At 38.8% G+C, this 24,293-nt stretch overlaps 2 protein-coding genes across 48 annotated transcripts in view; one reads left to right on the top strand and one right to left on the bottom strand.

Annotated features, from left to right (window-relative positions):
- The window catches only part of ABI2 (abl interactor 2), a 78,541-nt gene extending 71,318 nt beyond the window's left edge, over positions 1 to 7,223 (top strand). For 16 of the 43 annotated variants that reach the window (XM_016161938.2, XM_016161940.2, XM_016161932.2 and 13 more), the window contains 2 exons: positions 2,601 to 2,693; positions 2,930 to 7,223. In XM_016161938.2, the coding sequence (XP_016017424.2) occupies positions 2,601 to 2,693; positions 2,930 to 3,018 (182 nt within the window). In that variant the 3' untranslated portion in view covers positions 3,019 to 7,223. Of the gene's footprint in view, positions 1 to 2,600 lie in introns of all 43 variants that reach the window. The other 27 variants (XM_036237819.1, XM_036237838.1, XM_036237820.1 and 24 more) reach the window with 4 other exon arrangements.
- Positions 7,224 to 10,697: 3,474 nt separating this feature from the next.
- RAPH1 (Ras association (RalGDS/AF-6) and pleckstrin homology domains 1) overlaps positions 10,698 to 24,293 on the bottom strand; it is a 73,636-nt gene continuing 60,040 nt past the window's right edge. For 3 of the 5 annotated variants that reach the window (XM_036237814.1, XM_036237813.1, XM_016161927.2), the window contains exons 11-14: positions 20,220 to 20,318; positions 19,089 to 19,209; positions 17,964 to 18,106; positions 10,698 to 15,432 (exon numbers count right to left, since the gene is read on the bottom strand). In XM_036237814.1, the coding sequence (XP_036093707.1) occupies positions 13,399 to 15,432; positions 17,964 to 18,106; positions 19,089 to 19,209; positions 20,220 to 20,318 (2,397 nt within the window). In that variant the 3' untranslated portion in view covers positions 10,698 to 13,398. Of the gene's footprint in view, positions 15,433 to 15,476; positions 16,679 to 17,963; positions 18,107 to 19,088; positions 19,210 to 20,219; positions 20,319 to 24,293 lie in introns of those variants that run through there. The other 2 variants (XM_036237816.1, XM_036237815.1) reach the window with 2 other exon arrangements.

Raw genomic sequence — 24,293 nt, 5'->3', positions numbered from 1 at the left:
GCTCTGGCAGACAGACCTGTGATTGAGTCTGGCTATTCAGTTTACTAGCATTAAATTTTTCCTGGAAAACTTTGAGTTATTAGTTTCCATTTCATATCCTTCTATCAAGCCATCAATTCTTATGTTCTTCCAGCTCAGTGACAACTTCCTGGTAGGAAATATCAACAATGTATGGTAATTTATCAGATAACATTTCTGTTCCCACAAGACTATGACAGTTTCTCGTCTTGTTCATCTCTGTATCTCTAAACATCAGCATAGATGTTCCATTAATGATTGTCAAAAAAAATGAACAGTTAATTCTATCTGGGGATTCTAAAAAGCTTCTCAGAGGACATGGCATTTGTGAAGTGCCTTGAATGATGAGGAGGAGTTTCACAGGCAGAGAAGAGAGTGAAGAAGGGCCATCTAGGCAGAAGGAGTTCTCTGAGTGAAAGGGCATGGCTGTTTGGGGCATGGCGAGTAGTGCCATGTGCAAGAGGACACGGGTGGGTTGTAGGAAGAGTGGCCGGAGTATGAGTGTAGAGTGGGGAGGTAAGTTGTAATTAGTGATGGAAGGCCTTGAATACCGTGCTGAGGTGTTTTTTTTTGGTTTGTTTTTTTTTTTTAAATCTTGGTAGAGGGAAAGTTGTGGCAGATTTTTAAGCAGGTTAAGTCTTCATGTACTTATATCTAAACTTTTTTTTTTAAAGTTACCTGATAATAGTGTAGAGTACATTACAAAGGAAAACAGGAGTTGGGAGACTAGGTAGGATACCTTTCTAAGGAAGAGATGAGGGTTTCACCTAAAGTAATGGTGCCAAAAACCTTGTTTCCATTAATAAGTAGATGCAGTGGAAGTCTTTTCCATGTGGCACTGTCACTCAAATCTTTTAACTCCTTCAGTTACCTGTCTAGTCTTAATTTTTGTTAAAAGCAAAGGAATGGAGCCACCTAACTTGCAAACAGGTTGGGTTACTTAGTGGAGTAATTCTCTTTAATACCACATCAGTCTTGAATTGCTCCTTTGGCACCCAGAAGTGTTTTGTATTTTAAGACAGTGCACCACTGTACTTTTGTTAAGTGGGAGAATGATAAACAGGAAAGGAGAACTTTTTATGACTGATGCCTGACCAAAGGTATTATCTCAAGCAGATTAGTTTTTGGAATAGTATTTATAAAAGTTGAGACTCTAGAAAGTTGAGTCTCCCAAAGACTCTTATCTCTTATCTGGCTCTCATACTGCTTAGAAAATCTTTAGGTACCCCCAGTTTAAAGGCTGCTGCACTGACGGTGGCAGTGATTACGATGATAGAGAGGTGTTGTATTTGAGCGATTAGGAGGTAGAATTAACAGGGGATGTTCTCTTCTGAATTACTTTGCAATAGGTTTGCATTTCTGTAAGCATCAAGAATGTTATTAACTTAAAAAAAAGCTAAAAATATTAAATTGACTAGAAATAATAGTAAATACATCTCATTTTATATTTATAGTTAAACTTGTATGTCATTTAATTATATTTGTTTAGGGGTTTAGTTGTATTTTGAGAAATAAGCACTAAACTCTTCCTAGGCCCCTCGAAAGTGTTTTCTGACATCCTTAATAGATCACTGTAATGGCGAATATTCAGAGTTTAAGAAAGCCATTTAACTTTATTAAACAAGCCAGAAACACAGCTTTACTGGGGCAAGTTGCACTATTTCAAACATTGCTGTCGTAGTTTCTTATTTATGAGGATTACAGTTGCATAAGAAACTAACAAAGTTATATGCTTCTCAGAATGAGTGGAGATTGTTAATGAGTGAATTCTGAGTGATACAAAAAAGGTACAGAGGATCTTTTTATTAAAAAGATGAATTTTCACTTGTATTTGAGCAAGTTATAGGGTATCCTAATTTATCTGAACTGTTGAGATAGATGTAATAATACTTAGGAACCACAGATTATCCCACAGTTATTGTTGAAAGTCCCTACCTACCAAGTTACTTAAGCAGTGAAAATCACAGGAGAGCTTACAGGTATCTTGGTTTCCTTAACACTTTTAGTCTGTTACTGTGAATATGTTTATTTGGTGCCATATGCACCATGTATTATGAAAGACTACATATAGTGAACTCCCATCATTCACACGTATAACTTGTCAGAATTCAGCCAGTGTCTGTCTATTCAGTGAATAGATATGGGCTCCAGAAAGTGAGGAGGGCGTAAATCTGCTATTCCTTTATCTCATTTGCCTCTCATAGCTCACCGCACTAATATAATTCTAATGGTTAAAGATATGTATTTTTACACAACATGGTGCTTCAGCACAAGCTCATCTGAAGAAATTGTCATCTTTCCTGATTCTGGGATTGTTCTCATGTCAAAGAGATATTTCCCCATAGGCTGTTGAAAGGTACTTTGATTTTTTTGTCCTTTCTACTGTTTTGAACCTAATCTCCCCCAGAAGATAGGATTCCATTTTATAGGACTGGGTATTTGGGGGAAAATTTTTTTTGGTCTATTTAGAAAGTCACTGTGTTTTTAAAGTACTGCAGAAGTTGGAAAAGGATGGATATTCATTTATTTGGTTCTTTTTAAGAATGTTATTCTCTCTCATATCCCATTTTTTCCCCCTCTAGTTGTGGCAATTTATGATTATACAAAAGACAAAGAAGATGAGCTGTCCTTTCAGGAAGGAGCCATTATTTATGTCATCAAGAAGAACGACGATGGTTGGTATGAGGGCGTTATGAATGGAGTGACTGGGCTCTTTCCCGGGAATTATGTTGAGTCTATCATGCATTATTCTGAGTAAAGCTAAGCAGGGCTGTTTCCCTCAAAAGAATAGTCAGGTTTTCCCAGATTATCAAAAGGCCCTGGGATTCCCCTCCAATGAAACGAATGAAGGATACAAATGAAGGATACAAATGATAAAAACTACTTACGTTTTTTTCGGTTTATCCCCCAGTATTAAAACAAACAAGAAAGCAAGCTGAGTGTGCAAATGGATCTTTCTGCCATCATTTGTACTATGCTGAGCTGTCTGGATTGAAATAAAGTGACCATTTCTGAAATTGTCACCGGTATAACGGCATAACTATGTAAAACAAATCAGGTTAAGACTGATTCAGAACAAAATCTGGGATTTTTCTCAGGAATACTGTACACCCGTGGGATTTCTCCTCCTGCAGAATCTGTGGCATTGAATGTTCTATAGTGCCTGTGCGAAAGGGTTAGTCTTGTGGCCTACTGAGTACCCTAGCCCCACCCTGTCTTCCACTTGTGTGAGGAGGAGGGAACTGTTATTTAAATACCATACTTAACCATTTTTATAGTTGTTCAGATGGCTCATTTCCTCTTTAACTGTAAATTCTGCATTCTCTCAGCACTTGAGTGCATCAGAATTAATGCTAAACTGACTTGCATCCCTTTATGTTTCTCAGTTTGTAGATTATGAGGGTCACTGAAATGAGTCTCCATACATTGAGGGTGGTTGACAATTGCCAGTTCGATTTAAATGTGCTGCTGCTGCATGAGACTGCATTGCCACTGATGGCCAGTACACCTAGTTGTGTGTGTGCGGTAGCCTGGTTCATATGCTGAAGTGACTGTGTGAAGCTAGGTGTGAAGGTTCCGGAGACTGAACTGTAGAAAAACATTTTGCTCTATAGGCGTCCTGAACTCTTGCCTTAGGCACTGTTTTGAGGAGTAGGATCTTGGAAGTCAGATGAACTGTTTACTCACCATTTAGAAAAAAACTTTTTCGGGAAATAGCAGTTATTTTTCAAGTTTGTTGATAGTCACTGGGAATAAAAGGCTTGCTATTGTTCTTTTGGAAGTTATTAAATGGTCAGTGTTAGCTGCTGCTGAGCTGTTTACTAACTTAACTTTAGAAAAGGTAAATACTCTCTTGATTTTGTGGTTGGCCTCTGAAGTAGCTGCTCTTGCTAAGAATTTGAACTTTATATCTCAGACTAAGAATAGTGGGATAAAACCAAGTACTTGTTCAGTAACAGATAAAAATTGAGGTAACTTTGAGAGAAACAATGTATTTTTTATCTGCCCAATTATAACTTTAAATTCAGTGGAGTTTGTAAGGCAGATGGCTTTAATCATCACTTCTGTAATCAATATAATAAATATTGAAAAACTCCAGGAGGGCTTGCTGCTCAGCACATAGAATACTGTGCTGAAGGACTAGCTCATGATCAGGTCCAAAGCTGTCATGGGTTCTTTCCAGTCCCAGTGACTTGGCCAGAGGAGAGCTTTGTCAGGTAACCAACCTCCCTGTGCTGGGTCAAAGGGGAGAGGAAATAATGCAAATACAGTTGATCCTTAAACAACACAGATTTGAACTGCACAGTTCGACTTAACATGTGAAATTTTTTCAAAAAATATATAGTCGGCCCTCCATATCCCCAGGTTTTGCATTTGTGGATTCAACCAACTACAGATCAAAAATAGTATCTTAAGTCCACAGTCAGGAATCCAGATGTGAAGTACCAACTGTATGCATTATTTTACACAATTTCATATAAGGGATTACAGTGTCCCTAACCCCCATGTTGTTCAAGAGTCAACTATTTCAAATGTAGGCCTTGAACATGAGATAGTGCATAGAGAAATTTGATTGAAAAATGAACATGCATAATAATGTGTGAAGGAATTCAGGTTGTTTAGGCAGAAGTTAATATTCCACTTGTGAATTTATCTGAGCACAGAACTTCATCACCTTTTAACTGAGACCCAGATGTAGAGTTCCCTTATCAAGACTTTTTTTTTTTTAATGTTTCAGGGTCTTCCCCCCACATAGTCCAAGACACCTATTTTGCTTTTAACTGTCTCTAAAGCTTTGAATTTAAATTTCATTAGCTTGCCTCAGATCCACATTCCACTTCATGCTTTGTTAGGTCAGCTTGACATCCTTTATTCTGTTTTCCTTCAAAGTAATGGCCCTGATTGTCCTCTGAGCCTTCAGCTTCATTATGGATCCAACCTAGACCACACTTGAATAGGCTAAATTCTTCATAGTTGGTTTTTTAACTAGGAAAATTGTTTTGAAATTAGATGTTCCAGCTTATTAAATAGCTTTCTGCTGAGAAAGCTAGGTGGATTTAATAAGGCAGAAGGTATTTTGAAATTCAACGTAGTTCCCACAGCTCACACTACAGCAGAGAAGACAACTGTGCAACGAGAGTTGGTGGTGACCGGCTTGCCTGTCGGACCCCCGCTGGACTGGGGAGTGCAGAGGACACTGGTGAAGTCCTTCCTACTGAAGACCAGCGGGGGATCCAAGAGTCAACTGATTTTTTCTATATAATTTAGTACTAATGTGAGTGATTTTTTTTTTTTAAACAATACCTTTCGGTGGATTTTCTACATATTTTAAATTTTTGTAGTTTTGAATTCTATATATTGTCTTGGAAGGATACTATATAATGATGATGGGCCAGGCCTGCAGTAATTGGAGACTTTTAATGTATGTAATATTTCATAGATTGCATGCTATTAATAGTCTGTGAGGATAGTGTTTCTTGTTTAATGTAAGTTTCCTCTATTTTTTTAATGAACTTTGAGACTAGATGGTTGGCAGTAGGAATTGCGAGTGAATGTAGAAATCTTACATGCTATGTAATATTGTGGCAAAGATGATCCAAGTCTAAAATCTGCTGACCAGTAAGCAAACATTATCAGGATAGAGAGAATTTATGGGAGGGGATTTTTCTTCCTGAAATGTTTCTTGGTTGGTGCCCACTCCTTTTATCCTTTTTTTTTTTTTTTTTAAGTGACTTAAATTATTTTTTGGTATTACTGTTTGAAAGGCCATGGGGATGTGAATGAAAATAGTTGTCAACTTGTTGGCTTTATGGCGAAGGCAGTAAATCCCAAACAAAAAGTGTTAATGTGTCAAAATCTACACTTGAGAGATTCAGCCTGTTTGAAATAAATATGAATCTTTTTAGATGTCTAGTTCCTTATTTTCCATCTTTTGGCTATTTCCCAGAGGCACCGTAGGGTTGGCAAGGGCCTGCTGCTTCGGCTGTGTTCTCAAGTCTCTGGGTGAGACATGTCATCCCTCCTTCCCTCCTCTTATTACCCAGCCAGAGAGAATGTTTTATGCATCTTTTACAGTGATGTCCATAATGTAGCTGTGCTCCTTGACAGTCTTATGTTGATTAAAGATGATTACTTAAGATTTTTCTGTTTGAGAGGCATCAGAATGATGGTAGTTTGCTTTATCCTTCTGTGACCTTTCTGCATTAGGAACTGTTTTACTTTTTCTCCTCTGTGGAGAGTAAGGCCACCTTTCCCTTTGAAGAGTTTAATGAAGGAGGTGGCAGGTGATTGCTAACTCTTTGAAAAGAATGGGGATTGAATGGCAATAAGGTGGTGATCTCTCTCACATGATTTACTTAGTCACAGAATTTTAGAGCTAGATCAGATTTTACTTGGTGTCTTCAGGCAGATACTTGAAAAGATTTGCTGTCTTGATAAATACCATCAGAGTATTCAAACTTGTTTAAAGGAGTGTATTAAGTACAACCTTATTTAGTGACAAATCTTCATCTTAACCCTTCAAAAACTACACTCAGCAAAAATGATCTTTTCCATTAGGTGTATATGTAGCAAAAATATTTCAGCACTGGCTGGAGCATAGCAAACAGCCTTATTTGAGAGAGCCTCATAAAAACAGTTCTGTGTTAAACAGAGGCATTGAGCTCATTATCTTCTTTTCTCTATGCTGACCTTTGTTCCTATTTATTGAGAATTTATTTCACAAATCTTTTTTTTAAAAAATCAACAAATGAGACAGGGCCTAGCTGTGTATAAATGATCCTTGCTAAATCTTGCGATTTTTTTGTAAAAAAAAAAAAAAAAAACAAAACTAAAAGCTTATTTTCACATTAAAATGGAAATGTCTTTTGCAAATTCAGAATTCTATGGAAAAGCAGTTTTTATCATATTCTGTGTCCATGCATCTTTTTTCTTAAGAAGAAAATGATTTACAAAAAAGAACGTAAACAGTTTGTGATCTGGCCAGTTGTACTTTTAGCTCCCAGAGGGGTAAGATTGGTGTTCTAAGTTTAGAAAAAACAGTGCAGAAAAACTTGAGGGAGCGGTCTGTTGCCAGTGATGTTTCTGTGTGCCATTAACCACCTCCATATGAGGGGAGAGCATTCACTTTTTAATTTTAAAATTGTATTTGGAATTGTTGCTGTGTACTAAAAGAACCTGACCTAAATAAAATCCCACAAAGTTTATCTGTCTTGTGAATATTATTATGCAAGTAACCCCTTTCTAAAGTGGTAAGTTTGAGCATGTTGGAGAGAGTCCTCTTGCTTGCCGTAAGTCAGGGCGCTCCTTTTTTTAAGTCTTAAAAACTTCAAATATTGAAAATGTTGAGCCCTAAAACAATTTTCATCTGCGATTTCTTTCCTTCAATGAAATTTTTCTTCGACAGCTGTTCTAAATAATTTTCTGTCCTTATTTTTGCTGTAAGTGAACCTGAAGTTTTCTGATCACTTTCCCCCAAACACATAAAATTATTTGAATATAAGAGCTTCTATTTTTTTCACCCTAGTTTAGGTAAATGACAGTGATCTGTAAATATATTAGAATACACATTTATACATACTTTGATGTAGCAGCCAGTCCAACACAACTGTGATACCAAAAGCTTTGAAGAAAAAGGATCTCTTGTACTAGTTTATACCTAGTTGTACTTTGTTTAAAGAAAACATCTTTGTAAACGGTTATCACTTAATTGCCAATGTATTTAATAACCAAAGCTCCCTAGTTCGTTGGTGTAGTCTTTACTTAAAGGTCAACCAATGAATACATCAAATTGTAGTTTATTTACCATCGCACTTAGTTTTTATTGCACAGCTTATTTCTGGATACCCCTACATTAACAGTAAAATCAGATTCTTAATGGTGCCGATTCACAAACAGTCAAGTAAAGACCCCCATGTTTAAATGAAATCTATGTATTCTTTTTATTAAGGATTGGGTAAGCTGACATAGTGAAAACATAACTGAAAAATTTACACTGACTGTATGACAACTGTCCTAAGCCATTACAATAGTTCACTGACAGTAACTGGCAAGAGTAACTTGGAAAATAACTTAATCCAGCAGTAGAACAAAAACGTCAGTAGTACTGAATATATTTCTCTCATATATATATATATCTATATATATATAGGTTTGCACAATCAGGAAGCAAGGCACATAATGAAATGGGAGCGTACATTTAAGCAGAATAACAGGAACAAAGCTGAAAGAAAAATTGTAACGTCATCTTTACCAAGCTGTGCATAATTGTTTGAATAACATCCTCTATCAGATACTTTATAATGCAGTTCCTTTTGCCTTCTTTGTCATGCTTTAAAAAAGTATATTCCTACACTGTATCTATTTTACTTATTTATAGCAAAGCTCCCACAGGCTAGATGTCAGTGAGAGCCTTGACTCAATTTTTTAAAGACATGGGAAGAGAAGGAACAATCCCAATTAAATATAATGTGTAATTTTCTTTTAAAACAGTAAACAATGTTTTTACAACATTAAGCACAAGCTAATATTTTAAATGTACATTTCTATAAAAGGAGTTCACTAATGGTCGATAATAAAAATTAAGCAAAATCATTTGAAACATTCCAGTTAATGCTTATTTTCTAAGAGATTATTTACAAATAGAGAAAAAATACAGGGGCGGGAATCATGGAAATTGGCAGCTTTTGGTATTAGGTTACAGTAAATTTAACGAACAATGGACAGTTCCCAAAATGCAAGATTGTTTTCCTGTTTCAAGCATGCTCTACCTAAAAAGAGGTTGAGGCATCAACAGTTAAGAGTTTTGTGTTATCTGCCATCTGTGATCAACATACTTCTGAAATCTGCCATCTTTTAAATATGTAGTATTCACTGTCACCCTGATGCACCTCACTTCTCTCCATGTCTTTGGTAGAAAGCAGCCAGTCCCCGTTAAGGTAGAGGAAGCCATCTCTGGTGAGATAGTCATTTTTTCTATTTCTGTATAAACTAGAAATTCCTTCCCTCTCTTTCATTAGCACCTCAAAGTTTGCTTGTTGGATTTTTTTTTTTTTTTAATGCTATTCCAAAAGAATTCAAGGCACTGGGGATTATAGCAAATATTGTTTTCTCTTCCAAATAGTTCATTACTTCAACAAGCAAAAAGCAAATCAGTTGGAGACTTTTTTTCCTTCAAGTGTTTATCAAGTAAGTATCTTGTTTCGCTTATTTTTATTTAGCAAGTTTATTCTACAGCTAAATTTCAGATTTCTTTTACATATAGACCTTCCAAGGGCACAGCAACGGAATATGTGTTTAATTTGAGGGATAGACTGGTAAAGGTGTAGAAATGTTCTATTGGCTTTATAAAGGAAAATAAATCTTAGAGTGGGTGGGATACTTTAAATTTTGTTCTACTTTCATCTCTCTGTAGATCAAATCTCAACTCTGAATTGTCACAAAGGTTTACTTAGTCATACAGGTAACTGGTCTAAACTTGAACAAAATCTGTGAGATTATATCAGTTATAATTTTAGCTCTGAAGATATATGAAAAAGTTGGGTAATAACAACTTTTTACCCAACTGTAACTGAGGAAAAGGTGACAAAAGGTTCTGTTGGTGGCATCATTCATAGTCAAATCATAATCCACATCATTCCCTGAATTTTTTTTCAGGCTAATTTATAAATACATCCGTGACCCATGCTTATTAGCAGCTATAGTCTCCCAAAATAGCACCTTCTGAAACTCTTAATAGATGCACAGCTCCTATTAACCTTAATCTCGGAGTTGTCAGTATACTGGAATTATTATTCATGATCCCCCAGTTTTGTTTAGATTAACTCAGCATTGTTTTAAGTGGCAAGTAAATTTACATAGAGAGGAGACTTCCAAGATAGTTCACAGCCCTTAACAGAATGTGCCATCTCAGTGGCCAGGAGCACCTTGATTTTTAAAGGACTGTAAAAGACCATGTCTATATTACACTGAAATTTCCTGATAAAAATCATTTCCTATTTAAAGAGCAGTCTTTCTCATTTTAAAGTCTCAGAAATTAAAAAAAAATCCAATTTACAGTTAAATGGGTTATCTGTAAAAACCTTAGGAAGAGTTACTTTTCCCAAGTGAATTACAGTAAGGAAAGAAAATATATTTTAGTAAAGGCCAAGCTGATAAAATTTCAATAGAGAATAGTCTAACATTTATAGTAGTACCTATGAACCTGATGTAAGTTGTTGCTGACCTTCAGAGTCAGTGCCAAAACTTTAAGTATAAGGTGATTCAATTTTGAAATTGTGGTAGAAGTTAAGGGTGCCGCAAGTAAACAGGTCACTAGCTCTAACAGGGCCCCCATCTGCACTGCCCTCAATAGCATGCTGAGGTCATCCATGCTGTTCATTTTTCAGTACAGCCAAGTCAACTGTCCAGACTTTCTTCGCTGACCTGAAGAAGCTTATGCTGGGTTAGAGCTGCTGAGCGGAAGGCAGTGAAAGAAGGCACAGTGCTAGTGTCATCTGGCAGTAGGTGTTTACCATAAACACATCAGAGAAAAGGAGCAGTCACAAAAACATAGTCGCAAAAAAAAAAAAAAAAAAATCCATAAAACTATATCTCCCACCCCAAAATCCAGTTTAAAAAAACCCACCAGGCAGTAAATCACTAGAAGTATAATCTAAAGTATCTGTGTGGGGTTTTTTTTGTTGTTGTTGTTTGTTTTTTTGATTCAGTTGTTTCACACATAACAAAGAAAAAGTTCATTAATAACCACCTCCATCTTCGGAGAAATGTAGAGAGAAACAACCTGTTGTCAGACAGGCCACTGGACTGGGGTAAAAATGACAGTTCCTCCTCTGCCCCATCTCTCTTGGTGTCTTAGTGTTCTAAAGCAGCGGTCCCCGACCTTTTTGGCACCAGAGACTGGTGCGCTAATGAGAATCTAATGCCTGATGAGCTGACGTGGTGGTGCTGGGAAGCAGCTGCAAATACAGATGAAGTTTAGCTTGCTTGCCCGCCGCTCACCTCCTGCTGTGCGGCTGGGTTCCTCCTAACAGGCCACAGACCAGTACTGGTCCACGGCCCGGGGGTTTGGGACCCCTGTCTAAAGGATGTCTGCTCTTTCAGAAAATGATACACCAAAAGCATCTGTCTAGGATGGCTATCATCAAGACTGACAGAAGCAGGAAGTCTCAGAAAAACCCACACTGAAAAAAAAACAAAGGCTGTGTCTTAGGGCTCACACCATGGATGAAGGAAGGTTGATTTGAAGGTATATGACTGAAATCGAAGTTACCCACCTTCATGTAAAAAAAACCACCACAAACACCGTAGTGATAAATGTATCACTGGATTCATAGTCTTAATTCTTTACCCCACAAATAAGGATGATTCTTAGAATATAAAACCGCAGGCAGAGACTATGGGAAATTACTTCACTCGTGAGTCACAGTGGAGCTTGGCAATCTATACTCAAACATTACCCAAAACGCTGTGCATGCTGAAATTAATAATGCAGATGTGTTAAAGGTCACTTCATAAAGCATAACAATATCAAGCACAGAAAACTTTGTAAACCACTGAAAATATCCAAAAAGTATATTTTAAAGGAGCAAGGCTTTAAAAAAAATACACAATGGTATATATATTATTGCTCTATAACCACATGAATATATTGGACAATATCCCGGAGATATGGCAAAGGAGAGGTGCCACCAATTCTATTTATGACACAGTACTTTCTTGGAGAATGAGTTATATGGGTGTCTTGTGTACACAGTACAACTTTAATTTTGGGGGGGATTATTTACCATCTGCCCCCACTGCATTGGAATCACTTTTTTCCTTACAGGACAGTGTCAAAGACTTTTGTACTTTACACTGGCAATGCCTAGTTAAAACAGGCAGAGACTTTCATTACAAGATGTGCTCATTTACCATTGCTGGGATGGCTAGCTTTTATTCTTTTAAGAGCAGCTCTGAGATTGTATTCCTAACAATTTATCATCATATTTCTCTCAGATATCAAGGAAAATTCACAGGAAAAAAAAAAAAAGTAGTGTAGTGTGAAGCATACAGAATTGTAGTGTGTCATTAGAGCAATGATTTCACGTTATGCCAAGTCGAACATGCATAATATGTAATGTCACTTACTGTACTTGGACTACTATATTAGAACACCTGGACCAATCTCCACAACCAGTCGACAATAGGCAAAAGTCCTAGTGTGCTCCAGTATCAACAAACCTTATTTCTTTCCCTCTCCCTTTATGAGAGTCGCTTACTTAAAGGAATTCTTTGTATCACACATTACAATGCATATACAACCTGATTAATAATACCTGCACAGGGGCCAGTTTTGTTTTTTTTTAATCACCCCATCCTTCTAGAGAGCAATACACAAAAAAGACACATTTCAGAAGGTGATTTTGTTTTTCATAATGAAGCGCTGTACTGGTCACAGGATGGGTATATCTGATAATAGCAACTGTCCACAGATACCTAATATCAATAGCTACCTAAAGCACGTGACTGGTGACCCAAAGACATACTGGGACTGAGCATTCCAAGGTATTGTGTTGAATATTACAATAAGTCAAAGAAGGATCACCAAGCATGATGAAGCTTCACACAGCCCATGAAAGGATTCCAGCAGTATAGAAAGAACTATCCAGGATTAGAGTACTAAATTATCAATGTACTGTAGGCAAAGAGCTTACCTGTGACATAGCACATCCTAGATCTGGGTGGGATCACTGCTGCAGTACTACAACTAGAATGGTTTAGTTTGCCATGTATTTACTTACTGTGCACAAGCAGGTACAGATAGTGTCTGAAAATTTTCCCATACTGCATTATTTACCCGTTACATGAAGTGAAGAGATTTTCCTGATTTAAAGTGCCCCTTTATGTATAGTAATGAAATGTCAGTCAAGCAGTTCTAACTTCAGCCAACTGGGGGAAAAAACACAGAAGCCCCACAGATAACACCAAACATTCTGGTTGTCTTCTCAAACTGAGAAATGGCACATTATACATCTATTCCTTAATAGATAATATACAACATGCACAGATAGGCCATACATAGACTCTTAAAAAATACCTTCTACATAAGTCATCAGAAGTTTTTTTTGGTCCAATCCACATGATAATAGAAATCATAAGGGACAGGACACACATCCCCTTCCATGCCTCATCCACCCAAAACACACAAAACTTATTTTCAGATTAGAAGAGAAAAGAAATAAATAGAATCACTCTCAGTTACACACACACACACACACACACATAGCGGGATACTACCTGAATAACATACCAGGAGGCTTTGAATACCTGACTTCCTAGATGATCAGGTGAGCTGATTGTAGAACTGATTACAGACACCGTGATGATAAAGTCCTGCAGTAACTACCAGTCTCTCGAGAGCTTGGTGTTCTGGTCTCTTTTGGGGGGAGCGGGAGGAGGTCCTCTCCGCAACGTTGCATAGCCTGATATGTGACTGCCTCCGTAACCAGCTTTCTGTTGATCAGAAAGCAGTTCAGGGGGCGGTGGGGGCAATGCCATGTCATCCATGGTAGCTGTGGGTTCTGCTCTGGACATGCGGGAGGAGAGCGAGCCGTGCCGGGTGATGGACTTCCGTTGCAGTGTCCTGTTAAGGTCAGCCAGGAATCCAGGCTGGACACTAAGGCTGGATTTGGGCGAGGTGGGCACTTGCGGCGCAACTGTGGCCATGGTTGGCTGCTCAGAAATCTCTGCTTGAGTGAGGCGGGTGCTGTCATTCCGTTTGGGCCGTGTGGGTGGAGGGGCCTTCTTCACTGATGTTTTGGACCATGACTGTGGCTGAGGATTAACAACTGCCACTTTGGGAGAAGTGTTTCCCGAGAACACTGCTGGGATCTCTATGGGGGGTGGAGGCAGCTCGATTTCAGGTGGAGGGGGTGGAAAATCAGAGTCCGAGGGAGGAGAAGGGAATTCTGCAACAGAGTCCTTGCCACGGCCACTAATGACAGGTGCTTTTGCTGCCACACCTCCCTGCAGGAGAATTCCGGGAAGGTTAACTCCAGAAAGATTTAGTTTTCCAGGTTTGGGGGGCGCTGCAGGTGGTGATGGGGTCTCCTTGCTGGGAGACCCTGAAAGTTCTGCTGGCGAAGCAAACCTGCTGACTAGACTGTCCACCGAGGGTCTCTTAGGCTCAGGGAGCTCTGCACAAGTGCTGGACTTAATGCTGGAGTTCCGTTGTGGGGTTGGGGGAGGCTTCTTCCCCCCAGGGCTAGACGTCTTACTGGTCTTTCTGCCTGGAGATCCACTTCTGTCAGGAGCAGGAGAAGCTGTGGGTGTAGCTGGTGGTGGCGGCGGGGCTGGGGCTGGGGCTGGGGCTGGAGGTGGTGGCGGTGGCGGTGGAGGTGGAGGAGGAGGAGGAGGAGGAGGGAACACCAGGCTGCTCTCAGGAGGAGGAGGAGGGAAATCTGGAGACGGGACGGGGACTGAACTGGGCTGCCACTTGGGTTTTGCTTTCACAGCAGGAGGGGACTGTGGGGCTACACTGGCTGAGACTGGCTTCAAGGGCTGCGACTCCACGGGAGGAGGGGTGGGAGGCGGGGGGAACTGGCTGGCTATCTGCTTCACTGTGGAGGGCACTGGGGACAGTGGAGAGGGAGGTGGTCTTACAGAGAAGCTCTGATGTTTGGGGAAGGTGGGTGGGGGCACTGGACCCGCAGGAGCAGCAGGAGAGGGTGGAACGTGAGAAACAGGAAAAGCCGGCGGCTTTTTTGCTGGGGGAACTGGAGGAGTAGGTATGGGTGGCACAGCTTGTGTCACAGCAGGTGACACAGTCTTGGTGCTGGTTGGTGGCATTGTCACTAGAGGTTTGGGGGGGGCTTGAGGAGGGAGGGGTGCAGGGACAGGAGGCGGTGGGGGTGTTGGAGGAGCTGCTTGAATAACATGCTGAACATGGTGAATCTTCAGTGGAGGAGGTGGTGGGCTGAACTGTGGAAGGGACTGGGCGCAGGGTGCCGGTTTTAGCTGAGCCATAGCCGAACCGGGAGTCGGGGGTGGGGGCGGGGGAGGGGGTGGGGGAACAACTCCATTGGGGGGCACCAGGATCTGAGGCTTTACTGACTGTGAGGTTGAGGACAGAGGCTGCATCACTGAGGATGGTGGAGGCTTAAACAGGGGTCCTGAATGCTGAGAAGCATTCTGCAGCCTGGTTATTGTGCTGTACTTGACAAACATTGTGGCTGCTGAACCTCCAGAAGGTGCAGATTGGCTGGGCAGAGGAGGGGGAGGGGGAGGGGGAGGTGGGGGAGGAGGAGGAGGGGGTGGGGGCGGGGGCGGTAGAGGAGGTGAAGGCTGCGAGGCAGTGTAGGGGTTGACTGGTTTAGGTTGTGGGGCTAAAAGGGGCATAAGTGAAGTGTAGGGTCGATTCATAGACTCCATTCTGACCTAAAGGAGTATAAAAAGGAGAAGGGGGAAGAAAACAGAACAGCAAGAGTTAGAGGTGAACTATGACTAGGTAAAACTAAAAAGCAAGGACTTGGGGACATGCATGAAAGGTGCAACAGTTGGTGATCGTGAAGATGGGCAATGTCAGGAAGGCAGCAGCCTGACTCTGGGCAGCGAGGGCACAAAATTTGTTTACCTAACAATTCTCAAATAGCTAGACTGCCTGTAACAATCAAGGCACAATTCTCTGTTGCAAAAACTTCTGAATGGCAGCCCTCCATGGTGGGAGGCGGGTGGAGTTTCTGAGCACTGGCCTCCACCCAGATTCTGCAAGGGAAGATGGGATGGCTCGAGGTCACCTTTCAGTCCATGACTGCACCCACATGAAGCAGATGCCACGGTTGGGCTTAGGAGTGCAGGTGGAGGGCCTCTTGAGGAATGAGGACACTAGTAAGCTGACACGTGAGATTATGAGAATGTTCAACAGGCGTGCACAGTCATACAGGAATGCATGAGCTTGACACACACACACTCATGTTTATGTGAGACACTTGCATCCAACATGCACAGAAGTCCAGCAATGCAGGTAAAGAGGGGGCATTCTTTACATTTGTTTTACTGGAAAATATATAAAGAAATGCTTCATAAACATTATAGCAAAAGATCATAATAATATCATACAGAAAAAGCCAGAAGAAAATGAGAGGAAACTATGGAAGGCTAGAGTAAAGGAAATATATCAAGAAATGGGAGCCAGAGTTTGCCAACAGCCTGCTGACAAGCCAATTGGGCACCTCTTGGCATTGTCCAAATTTCCACATCTGGTCATTTATTTCATGGAGCTACTCACACTTGAACGTGGTTCAAGTACTTTTGAAAAGAGCAAAGAAAGGACCCTTGGTTTGATAACTTTGGGTATATCTTTTAGGTTCTTTGAACATCCTATGAGGATCCAAGATAAACCATTTGTTTCTCAATTATGAATGACATCTAGTTAGCATGGAGAATGCTTAGGTTAGTGGACTAGAAGGCCTTACAGAGCTGAATTCTAATGCTCATCAGGACACTCATATGTTTCTTTAAAAATTGCACATCAAAATAAAAGCATTAGTCTGCAAGATTTGGTTACAAGAGTCACCCAGGTTAATGTGTTTCCAAAGAACAGGCCCTGACCTTAACTTGACCCTGTCTTGGCTGCTGCAGGGGTGTAGACCTTAGCTGTGCTGGCCTCATTTGGCACCTGAGACTGAGGTAACAGAAGAAACACAGGGATCAAGACTCATACACATCATCACTGCTGCATGGCAGGGTTCACACTTTCTGAAACTGTGTGCAATGACAGATTAGCCTGCTTAATCACAGAGCATTTGAACTTTATTTTTCTTGGCCTTTCATTTAAAATGCAATGGATAACTCCGTTAAATTTTTGTACGGTAAAGACTTTTCTTTAGATGTTTGAATTGTGTAATCTGCTTCTCTACTGCATGCATAGAGTTTTTAGCACCAGACAGGGCTGCTCCATCCAAACTGACTAGGAGAAGGGAGAGAGAATTATTCCTTAAAGTTTCAGCCTCTGATAATGGAGTTAAACAAACTGTCAGTGTTTGGAGAATTTAGGTCAATTCTCAGATATTTATTTCTACGAGACCTCAACATTGGGTTACTAACACCTCTTCCACCCTCCCAAGGACCAGTTAATCAACTACATATGAAAATAAAAGAATAAAATTCAAGGAAAATATCCATTTAATTCTCACTGATGAATATACTTGCATAAGTGATTCAGACCAAGAAAACAAAAAAATCAAAATGATTACTGGGTAAGAACAAAATGGTCAGGCCAGGGGTGCCGGCGGTTCCTCAGTTCCGGCCTGTGCTCCTTCCCGCCTGCTGAGGGGTGAATGCAGCTGGGGCACACCCTCACTCACAGAGCTTCAGAGACAATTTGATACGGTGTCTTTCAACTGGACCAAAGAGTCTGTTTTTCTAGTCTTGCAATAATTACACTAATCTTTCAGCATCACTGAACAAGCTACTATGCAAGGCTTAGGATTCCAAAATGTTAAGGGGATTAACTTGAATCTGCTTTCCATCTACACTATAATTTGAGAAAATTCATCAATGTACAGAGTAAAGCCAAAAAACAAAAGATAAAGAAATGAGTCTGAATAAATTAAATTAATAATGCATAAGGAAATATTAACCATTAACAGCTTCTCTGGAACAAAATTAGGGTACTGGCACTAAAGGCTGTTGCTACATCCAAACTGATTAAAGGTGGAAAGGAGCTAACTGTTATTTCTTCAAAATCTGAGCCATTGAAAAGGAATTAAACTGTCAGGTTTGTTTTTTGTTTTTTGTTTTTTAATCTTAGGTCATAAGAGCCCATTCATAAATATACATTTTTGAGAAGTCAAAGAAAATACTGAAACAGAACCAAGAAAGCTTCCTAATAAAGGAGTAAAAGAGCGACAAGCTAAACCCACAGAACACCACAGTTTTTCTTATGTAAATTAACACAAGTGTGTTACCTTGCTGGGCTCTTCCAACTGAGTGCCACGTTTCCAGGCTTCGGAGAAAATGGAGCTCACGATGCTTTGGGAACGAGTGTGTCCTGCTGGCTGGGTGTCAGACACGCCACTATCAGACTGATTAGAGTGATTTGACTGAGATTCTGTTTAAAACAGATTTTCAAAAAATGGGATTACATAAGTCAGTAGTATTCTCACAGTATGAACACGTATATCCAGATCTATTTACACAAGACCAGGTGCTACGAAGATCAGTAACAAGTTACTTTTACTCAACTCATTTCACATAAGCAAAGCCTACGTTTTCCACTAGAAAACTTCCCTTACCTCAGTGTTAATAGGAAATCTTGATTCTTTTTAAAAGAGTTCACCATGAAAGACTGATAATTACAATAAAAGGGTCACATAACGTTATTGGTGTCCTGACAGTCTTAGAAGAACTCTCAGCAAATAAGAGAATTAATGAACCATCAACAGAGGAGTGAATTTTTTTTTCAATCGTATCTTCATTACATTGAGAATTAATCTTTTAACGCACCCCTGCTCCAGACCATTCCAGAGTTCTCACTTGTGAATTCAGACCTGTACATGATGATTACATCTTTTTCCTCAGCACTGCACTGAACAGTACTTAGAATTTTACCCTTAAGTGGGAAGTGTTTCGTAGGGATTAAGGTGCTGGCACCGCAAGGCAGCAGGTGCACTGTAGCCTGGCCTCTGGAAAGGCATGGAAACAAGTTTTCAAGGGAGCTGGAAATGGCTGAGAATACAATATAATTTGATTGACATCCAGGGCGAGGGAACTGGAAAGACTGTTTCACTGGACTCCAAGTCAGGTAAGATAACCAATGGGAGGCACCTAGCCCAAAGCCTGGCATATGGTAGAGACTCAAATGTTAAAGCAAGTCCTGTCCAATCACTCTGTGAGAGGTGGATATTAGTAGATTGCCCAAGATACTGTCCCCTCTAACAGTAAAAAAAGGAGCACATATGCCTATTTATTACAATTTAGAAATTAGTCACGGGTCTGGTTTTTAGGAATCATGCTGACATAACTAGATCTACTATCTGATGAGACACACTGTCATATAGGTAGTAAACAATGCTTTAGGCATTTCAAAATACCTGGGATGCTGGAAGAACTGGATCCGGATTTAATGCTGGAGCTGGATAAGGAAGTCCAATCATAAGCCGACTCTGTCCTCTTCAAGGCTTCTTGATAGTTCATGTAAAGCTGCTTCCCATACTAAACAGAAGGCAGTAAATGATGACATCTGAACTTTGTAAGGCATGATACAGATGGATGAGGTAGGTAAAGGGGGTGCATTTCTGTTTACTGATTCACAGTTTGCATTAAAAATTATAATACTTCAAAAATTCTTTAAATACCAGTAAATTATAACTTACTCTTATTTTTCCTCATTTTTACAAAGGCAGCAAGGTTAACACTTGATTCTGATTGTGTTCATTATCATAAAAATGTTTTTTAGTGATTCCTAAAGCAACTTTGGTTTTATAGCTATAATAAATTTTTTCACTTAATAGCTATATTCCTTCAAGTATTATGTAAAATCATCTCCAAGATGTTCTTTAGATTTTTTTTAAAGATTCAGGTTTTTTTTTTAATAGCAGTTTTAGGTTCACAGTAAAATTAAGAGGAAGGAACAGAGATTTCCCATGTACTCCCAGCCCCTATACACAACCTCCCCTAATATCAACATTCCCCACCAGAGTGGTACATCTATTAGAATCTATGAACCTACATTAACACATCATAATCAAAGTCCATAGTTTACCTTAGGTTCTGTCTTGGTATTGTACATTCTATGGGTTTAAACAAATGTATAATGACAAATTATCTATCATTATAGCATCACACAGAATATAAATATTTTCACTGCCCTAAAAAATCCTGTGTTCCACGCATTCATTCCTTCTCTGACTCCAAGGCAATCTGATTTTCAAAAAATTTCTTTTGCTTAGGCTAACTGTGCCAGGTAAGAATTATGTAATGTGTACTCCAAAGCCAAAATAAATCACTTTGATGCTACATAAGCTTTTACCAACAGTATTATTCCATAGATAGCAACTATTAAAAGTTATGCCCATCACCAAAGAAAAAAAGACATTTAAAACATTAAAACATTAGGCTTGAGAAAACTAGACACCGACAAAATCATGAGCATGAAACAACCAGAATAACTGTCACGATAATAATATCTCATTATTCTGTCATCAAACCAAAAGAAAACCTACCTTTGCAATCCGGATACCATTAACCCACTGGTGCAGGGTCCTCACATCATCACAACAAAGGTATTTGATGTACTGAGATTTCTTCTGAATCTGTGGGTGCTGCAAGATTAAAGACACAGTCCAACTAAGTCCCCAGGAGAACTAAAGAAAGAAAAACTCTACTGACACTTAAACATATCCTGGCAAGTTAGTTATAGGCCATCAGAGTAATGGCCAAAAAATTTGTACCTGTTATATGGCCATTAGGTCAAATAAAATGGCCTGTAAGTTCTTTGACAAAATAAAGGAGAAACTTTTGTTAGGTTTTAGGTCAAGATACCCAAGTTAAAAATACCTCCGTTTCATGGGAATTGCCAAATACTCCATATACATTTCGAAGAAAAAAGTCCATGAAGGGTAACAAAATCAGAATTCTTAATCTATAAGACCATAAAAAGGAAAAATAACATTTGATTTAACTTTGAAGCCACTGAAATTGTGAGTTCAGTAGACTCCAAAGGAGAGCGTCTTTGGGAAAGCGTCCAGCGCTTCTCCGAACACTGGGCGGGAAGACCAAGCACAGCGCATGACAGCGGGGAGGAGAGTCGGTGCTCGCGCCCGCTGCACTGGTGCCCGTCATGGGCAGAGCACTACTCCGCAGGCCCTTCTACCAGCAGCGCGCGCCTTCCAGGGCATAAGCAACTCTCCAACCGCTTCATCAGATTTAGTTTTCACAACCCAATGTAGTTTTCAGTTGACGATTGCATAGGAGGTGACCAACTTGACCTTGACTACAAAATACAAATGCTAAACAGACTTAAGGTATTCTAACTCCACTGGGCCATAACCACTAGTTCTCTGGCAAGAAAAACCCTAAATCACACTTGGTTTTTGATATAATGATTATTAATTCCTATTTCTTTTTAGTTCTTCTGAAAACTAAAAAAAAACAAAAACAAAAACAAAAGGTTATATTTTACTTAAAGAAGTATTTAAATTTACATGCGATTTTAAGAGGCTTTAAAATTCTTCTGATCACATTTGTTTGTCATGGAAACGCATGAGATCAATCAAATAACCAATTGAGTAAGTTCTCAATGCAGCAAGAACAGATAGCCAACAATAAGCTACATATCTGCACTGTAAACATCAACCTTTGTAGTATACAATGAGAGAAAAGTAAATTCATTTACTTATTCTATTCTATATATTGCTTTACAGATCCCAGATCCAATACCAATTTAATTATTAAAAGCTATAGTCAGTTTTAAACAATAACCCCTCAATAATAAGAGGTTAGCAAAACAACACTTAAAAGTTTTTTCTCCTAATAATATAAGCTCCATGCCTTCTCTTGGAATACATTCCTTTGTCCTCATTAAATCACATTATTAAAAAAAAAAAAAAACAAACACCATAGCAATCTTGAAAGAGTAATGGAGGACAGGTAGAGGAGTATGGATTTTTCTATAAGAAGGGGAATTTTATCTCCTTCATTCAACAAATATTTGTTGAGCAAGAACTATTTGCCAGATGCTTCAAGTACATGTTGGGATACAGTGTTAAAACAGAAGAGGCCGCAGTTTGTGAAAATAAAATGAGCTGAAAATTTTCTTTAGTGTTGCCAACTAGGGCCCAGAGAGCTGTCCACCATCTCCTACTTCCCTGGGCAGGGTTCAGACAGCTGCACAAGGGGCTAGATGATGGCCTTCAGTCTTCATCAACACTCCACCCTTTATTGTGACTTACAAACCAGTCTTTTTAAATTTTTATTTAATTTTTAAAATTTTTATTAAATTTATTGAGGTGACAGTTAATAAAATAATATAGGTTTCAAGTGTACAATTCTATATCATCTGTATTACTGCACTGTGTGTTTGCCACCCAAAGTCAAGTCTCCTGTCACCATATATTTGACCCCATTTACCCTTTACTCTCTTCTACTCCTCACCCTTCCCTCTGATAATCACTGTATTATTGTCTGTGTCTATGAGTACAAATCATTCTTGCCAGATTCCTTCCATTTCCTAAGAGCAGGGGCACTATCCATGGGTGTTCAAATGTAGCACAGGTCCTGTCTGAAAATGTGCGTGTGCTTGTGTTCTCTACATGAGGGGAATGTTATATCAACATGACAGCAGAGAAGATGAAAGAGAAATCATCCTCTATCCTTCTCTTCACATCTCTCTAACCTAGGAATCCAAATAACACCCTGAAATGTACTATGATATGATTCCTTGAGTATTTACAGATTAATTGCTAGTTTAAAATTCATTTTAGAACCTCAAAAATTCTTCTTTGCAACCTCCCACATAATAAAGACAGTCCATCTATAGCCTTCATTATGATCATCCAGTATCTGCTCCAATACCTTAGGAAGTTGCCTGTTCTGCTAATATTTGTTATTTTACTAGAAGTGGCATTTATTGATCACTTAGTATCAGGCATTATGCTAAATACTTCACACATATTAGCTTATTCCATTCTCACAAAAGCCTAGGAGTAACATATCACTATCTCCATGATCTGAGAAGAAATTAAGGCACAGAGAAGTTAAGACTGCGCTCAAAGTTACTCTCTAAGAGTTGAAACCAGGCAATCTCATTCAGGGACCATGATCTTAATTATATGTCATAGGTGGTGAAATTTTCCAAATTTGCTGCCTCTTCTCTCTACCCACAATATTATTCCACCACTTTTAAAATCACACATGAACTAAGAGCAATGCATAAAGGAGACATTCTTTACTAAAAACCAGAAGCTTAACATTTAAATTCTTAAAAACTCTCAAGAGAATATAGAATAAAACTGCTCCCCAAAACAAATGAATAGCTAGCTATTCAAAAAGAAAGGTTATTTCATTTTTAAAATGATGCTGATTTGGAAAGACTACATTCTCTAAAAAAAAAAAAAAGGGTAAAGTTTTGAAAATTAAATAAAAACATTTAAGAGTACAGCAATTCTGGATTACTATTATGCTATCAGTTTATTTTTCTGTCTATGTCAAAAATTAGATTGAGACATAATTTCTAAAACTCTGTAACTAAAGGGATGCTCTGAAATCACAGTCCGAGTGCCAAAGGAAAACCACTGAATGTATTCTACTCATTTATTACTTTGGAAACACATATAAACTTGAAAATTAATTCCCTCAGCTAACATGCAAGAAGTTAAAAAACAATACTATGTAACACTCCACCCACTCTAACACTTTTGATCTTTCTAAACTTAAAAAAAAAAAAAAAACAAACTCCACAAAAACCTTAGGACAAATGTATTCTTAACCTAAAAATTTTGATGGCTGCAAAAGGGATTAAAATAATAGTGCAAGAAATAACAAGTGTTGGTGAAGATGCGGGGAAAAGGAAACCTTTATGCGCTGTTGGTGGGACTGTAAATTCGTACAGCCACTATGGAAAACAGTATGGAGATTCCTCAAAAACTTTAGAAGTACCATACAATCCAGCAATCCCTCTTTTATCAATTCAAAGAATATGCAAACACTATTTTGAAAAGATATATGTGCCCTTATATTGACTGCAGCATTAATTTACAATAGCCAAGATATATAAACCACCCTAGTGCCTATCAACAGATGAATGGATGAAGACTGTGGTACACAGACACACATACAAGAATATTACTCAGACATAAAAAGATGAAATATCGTAATTTGCACAACACGGATACATCCTGAGGGTATTGTTAAATGAAATGTCTTTAGAAAAGAATAAAAATCATGTGATTTCACTTATATGTGGACTATTAAAAAAAACAACAACGAAGGAACAAATAAAAACAAACTCATACAGACAACAGACTGGTCAAATATATGATGATGGATGATACCTAGACTTTTGGTGGTATATTGAATTATAATGTTATATACCCGAAACTTATATAATGTTATTAACCAATATTACTTCAATTTAAAAAAAGTGGTTATAAGCTTTCAAATCCCACCACTTTTTTGGGTACTTTTTCCCCCCCTGTGTTCTCATGTACACCATTTTAAAAATAAATAACTTTGTATATCTTTTCCCCTGTTCAAAAATACAAATGTCAGTGGTCATGATTAATTTTGGCTGTAACAGA

Source organism: Rousettus aegyptiacus, unplaced genomic scaffold (assembly GCF_014176215.1).
Source record: "Rousettus aegyptiacus isolate mRouAeg1 unplaced genomic scaffold, mRouAeg1.p scaffold_m13_p_2, whole genome shotgun sequence".
NCBI classification, from domain to species: domain Eukaryota; kingdom Metazoa; phylum Chordata; class Mammalia; order Chiroptera; family Pteropodidae; genus Rousettus; species Rousettus aegyptiacus.
The sequence above is the reverse complement of the archived record's forward strand: the minus strand, read 5'-3'. Positions and strand labels throughout refer to the sequence as shown.